A 5,018-nucleotide genomic window follows, 5' to 3' on the forward strand; every position below is an offset into this window, starting at 1 on the left:
GGATGGCCGGGCTCGGGGGGGGGGCGGGGGGAAAAAGTGAAATAACGGGGAGCCGCCGAGGGAAGCGTGCCCCGAGGGCACGGCACGGGACGGGACGGGACGGGACGGGAACCGGCGGGGCACCGGCAAATAGCGACGCGCCGTCGGGGAGCCGCGCAGCCCGGCGTGCGATGCGGCGGCCGGGCCGGGGTTTGCTCGGGGCCGGGGTTTGCTCGGTGCCGTCCCCCGGTCCCCCCCGGTCCCCCCCAACAGCTGTTGGCGGCGCTGTCATTGTCGCCTTTCGGTATCGAGTCCGCCAAAGTCCCTCCCCCCTCCCGCGCCCCCCCGCGGGGCTCCCCCCGCTGCTGTCGGCCCCGTCCCCCCCCCCCCCCCCCCCCTCCGTCCCCCGGTCCCCCGGTGCCCCCCCGTCCCCGCTTCCCCCCCCCCCCCCCGCCCCTCTCCCCGCCGCCCGCCCCATCGGTCCGGACCGGCCCCGGTGACATCAGCCGGCCCCCCCCGGCCCCCCCCGGCCGCCGCCGATTGGCGCAGCCCCCCCCCGCCCGGTGACATTGTTCCTCCCCGGCGCGGCTATAAAGCCGCCGCCGCCGCGCCGCAAGGTGCGCGCTGCTGCCGTGCTGGCCCGTCCCGGCGCGCCGCTCCCCACGGCCACGGTAAGGGCACCGGAGGGACGGGACGCGACGGGACGGGACGCGACGGGACGGGACGCGACGGGACGGGACGGGACGGGACGGGACGGGACGGGACGGGACGCGAGGCGCCCCCCCGAGGGCGCCCCGCGGGAGGAGGCTCGGGGGGGCGGGCAGCGCGGCCGGCCCCGCCCGGGGCACCGTCCCCAGCCGCCGCCGGGGCCCGGTGGGGGCGTCCCGGCTCCGGGGAGCGGCGGCGGGCGCTGACTCGGGGCCGCCCCCCCGGCTCTCTCCCCTCCCGCAGGCAGCCCGGTGAGCGCCGCCGTCCCGCCTGCCGGGCCATGGACTCGGACGCCAGCCTGGTCTCCAGCCGCCCTTCCTCGCCGGAGCCCGATGAGCTCTTCCTCCCGGGCAGGAATAAAGGAGGCGGCGGCGGGGGCTTCACGGGCGGCACCGTGTCCAGCTCCACGCAGAGCGACTCGCCGCCGGAGCTGAGCGCCGAGCTGCGCAGCGCCATGAGCGCCGCCGGGGTGGTGGTGGTGGAGAAGCTGGGCTTCAAGTCCTCGTCGTCCTCGTCGTCCTCGTCGTCGTCGTCGTCCTCCAAGAAGGACAAGAAGCAGATGACGGAGCCGGAGCTGCAGCAGCTGCGCCTGAAGATCAACAGCCGGGAGCGCAAGAGGATGCACGACCTCAACATCGCCATGGACGGGCTGCGGGAGGTGATGCCCTACGCGCACGGGCCGTCGGTGCGCAAGCTCTCCAAGATCGCCACGCTGCTGCTGGCCCGCAACTACATCCTCATGCTCACCAACTCCCTGGAGGAGATGAAGCGCCTGGTCAGCGAGATCTACGGCGGCCACCACGCCGGCTTCCACCCGGCCGCCTGCCCCGGCGGCATGGGCGCCCACTCGGCCCCGCTGCCCGGCCACCCGGGCCACCCCGCCTCGCACCCCGTGCACCACCCCATCCTGCCCCCCGCCGCCGTCTCCAGCGCCTCCCTGCCCGGCTCCGGCCTCTCGGCCGTCAGCTCCATCCGACCCCCGCACGGGCTCCTCAAGTCGCCCTCGGCCGCCGCCGCCGCCGCCGCCGCCGCCGCCGCCCCCCTGGGCAGCGGCTTCCAGCACTGGGGGGGGATGCCGTGCCCCTGCAGCATGTGCCAGGTGTCGGCCCCCCCGCACCACCACGTCTCCGGCATGGGGGCCGCCAGCCTGCCCAGACTGGCCACCGACACCAAATGAGGGGGGCCGCCCCGGAGCGCCCAGGACCTACAACGGGGACCCCCCCGGGAGGACCCCGTCCCGACACGCGCGCCCCCTTTTCTTGCCGGGACTCGGGGAGGAGGAGGGCGAAGCGGTCCCGGGCTGGCCGCACACCGAGGAAGCGAACCCGGGGGGGGTCGCCCCCCGTCGCCCCTCCTCTTCTTTGGTCGCCCCCCCACCCCCGGCAGCGCCCTCCGGGCCGCATCCTGCCCGGCGCCGGCGGTCCCCGGAGCCCCGGGTGCGAGTTTGGCCGGGGAGGGGGCTCGGCCCCCCCGTGGCCCCCCCGCCCTGCTTTTTTTTCGGGTTCGTCTCTCCTTCGGGCTCTGTACATACACCCCTCGCCGGCAGCCCGAGCTTTCCGTCCGTGCACTTGTACTGTGTAAGCCTTATGAATGAATAAGGGGTTGGTCTGCGCTGATTTCGTTGGTTTGCTTCGTGTTTTGTTTTGTGTTTTTTTTTTCGTTTCCCGTCTTTTTTCCCTTTTTTATTTTTAATTTTATTTTTATCGTATAACACGTTTTTCGTTCCCGCCGCCCTTAACAAAGTTTGAACTCCGTAACGCTCTTCCCGTGTAGGAACTCTCTCTCACGCCGTCCGTGTTGCAATACTGAGAGCTTGGGCTTCTTTCCGAAAATAACAACTTTTCTTATCACTGCCCCCTCGCAGAGATTTTATCATCTGTTTATTTTTGTAAGAAAAAAAGAAAAAAAAAAGAAAAGAGAAAAAAAGTTGCTAAATAATATTTATTACTCGTTTGGTTGCAGAAAAAAAAAAAGGCGATCCATTGTTGAGATTTTAAATAAAAAACAAACAAACAAAAAAAAAAAAAGCGCGTTTTAAATAAGTGGCATTTTTCTCCTCGTAGCCGCCCGGAGGCAGGTCGGGAGGATGCGGCGGTGCCCGGCGGGATGCGCTGCGGGATCCCCAGCCGAAATGCGGGGTGGGGACGGGGAGGTTTGGGGTCCCTCCGTTTCCCTCTGCTCTGCTTCGCGGGCTGGTCGAAACCGATTCGTCTCGTTCGTTCCTCGCAGAGTGAAGGGTGGCAGGGAACCCAACGAGTGCCACCGAGTTCCAAATTTTTATTTATTTATTTTATTTTATTTTATTTTTTGCCTACACCTTGGCAAGAGCTAAAAATTAATTCGGGGAGAGGAAAGAGGAAATAGTAAATTTCGCGACGTGCTTCTCGTTTGCTCCCTGTACGCACTTGACCTTCATCCAAACCCATCCGATCAAAAACCCACGGAGAGGAAAAATGTTTGCGGAGCGGCTGCTATTTTTTTCCCACCCCCCCGAGGTCGGCAGTAGCCCTCCCCCGTGTGCGCTCCGACGGTGCTTTGCCCAGAAATGTGGGCAGGGGACATCTCACCCTCATCTGGTGGCTTCCCTGCTCCTGCAGGGACACGGGGGGATCCCGAGTGCCCCCACCTCGGTGGGCATCCCCCGACGAGGCGGAATTTTGCGGGCGCGGAACGAGCGCGAATCCGGATTCGGGGGGGGGATTTGTGAACGCGTGGAAAGCGAAGCGGGTCACGGAGCCGCTTCGCCCTGTGGCTTAGGCGGTTCCTGACCTGCTGCCCCCCGGGTTTGGGCCCTGGGCACCCCCTGTCCTCCGCTACCTGCCCCCCCCGCCCGCGCTAAGCGGAGCAGCTCCCGCAATTAGCAGGGCTCCGGCGAGGCAGCGCTGCTGCGGAAGGAGGGCAGGAGCAGGTGAGAATTAGAGGGAGCATCATTAGGAGCCGCTCTTTGTCTCCATTAAAGGCAATAATTAGCACCCTGACAGATGCAAAAGTCGGCAGCGGCCAGAAGCCGGGAAATCCTGCTCGTCTGCCTCCCCCCCCCCCCCCCCCCAAAAAAAAAAGCCCCCTGCCCAGCACCAACAGGTGGCCCCGGGGAGCCCCGACGGCAGCACCGCCCCGGCGAGGAGGAGCACGGGCACCCCGGCTTTCCCTCCCCAAAAAAGCCTCCTGCCCGCCGCCCCCTCCACAGCCCCCTGCCCGCTGCCAGTCGGTTTTGGGGCCTCTCGTCCCCCCCCAGAAAGGCACGGGGACCCCCGACGGCCCCAGCCCCGGGGGCGAGCCGCCAGCTGTGCCCTCCGCTCCCCCTCCTCCTGGGCTACCTGCAAATGAAATTAGGCTCTCAGCCGGGCCCCCAGCAACCCCCCCCCCCCATATCCCCCCCCCCCAGCCGGCCCCGTTCCCCATATGCTCCCCTGCAGCACCGAGTGCCCCGCAGGGCTCCCCCGATCGCGTTGCCGGCAGATTAAGCCGCGTCCCCGGCCGGATAGGGTTTCGGGGAGGGGGCAGAGCCCATATGCTCCGCGATTACCGGCGGGGGTCACCTGCGCCTCCAGCGGGGCCAGGAGCCGGCAGCCCCCCCCCCCCCCCCCCATCAACCCCCCCAAACCCTGGTTGGGAAGCAGCGGAGACCCCGGGGGACGGGGAGGGCGCCGGGGGAGGTGGGATGGAGGCAGCGGGGAGGGGAACGGGGGCGATTTCTTTCGCCCTTGGCAGCTTTGGCCGAGGGGGGTTGCGGTTTCTTGTCCCCAGGGTCAGGGAGAAACGCCCCGCTTCCCCTTTCTCCTGCCCTTTTCCCCCTTCCCCTCCCCACTGCCCACCCCAGGCACCTTGCGGAAAGAGAAGAGAGGGACAGCCAGAGGCTGCAGCACATTTTAGGGAGAAAACGCAGGGTTTCGGGGAAGCCCAGGGGAAGGGAAGAGGCAGTTCCTCCACATTAACACCCCAATGCCCCACGACAGACTGACACTGCCCGGGGGGAGCCTCCTCAGCAGCCAGGCTCCCGCAGCACTGGCCCTGCTCGTTGCCAGTTTCACCCTTGGGCTGGGACCTTTCAGGGCTGCGGGCAGGTTTTTGGGCTCCCTTCCCTCTTCCTTGGGATGAATGTTTGCTGTGAGCATCCAAACCCCCTCCAGCAGCTTTTCATGGAAAGCAGCGCTTCGTTTTCATCCACACCTCACTCGCACAAACCATGGCTGCCCTGGGCAGGGGACGCTGGCACAGCAAGATACACAAGCACGGATTACACACGTTTAGTTATAATATAAATTGGAGACAGAAATCCCCATTTTTTCCCCACTCTCATCCCCTCTGGACATCACCACAGCCTTCCCATG

The 5,018-nt window shown here is 66.6% G+C and overlaps 1 protein-coding gene across 1 annotated transcript; it reads left to right on the forward strand.

Annotated features, from left to right (window-relative positions):
- Positions 1 to 562: 562 nt before the first annotated feature.
- OLIG2 (oligodendrocyte transcription factor 2) lies at positions 563 to 2,702 on the forward strand. Its single transcript, XM_066978214.1, has 2 exons — positions 563 to 650; positions 931 to 2,702. Exon 2 carries the CDS (start codon positions 968 to 970, stop codon positions 1,862 to 1,864), a length of 897 nt encoding a protein of 298 aa, XP_066834315.1. The 5' UTR covers positions 563 to 650; positions 931 to 967; the 3' UTR covers positions 1,865 to 2,702.
- Positions 2,703 to 5,018: the final 2,316 nt, after the last annotated feature.

Source organism: Anser cygnoides, chromosome 1, assembly GCF_040182565.1.
Source record: "Anser cygnoides isolate HZ-2024a breed goose chromosome 1, Taihu_goose_T2T_genome, whole genome shotgun sequence".
Lineage (NCBI taxonomy): Eukaryota > Metazoa > Chordata > Aves > Anseriformes > Anatidae > Anser > Anser cygnoides.

Bases quoted from the DNA above. Each gene is read 5' to 3' on its own strand.
- OLIG2 (XM_066978214.1), top strand. From the start codon at position 968: ATGGACTCGGACGCCAGCCTGGTCTCCAGCCGCCCTTCCTCGCCGGAG.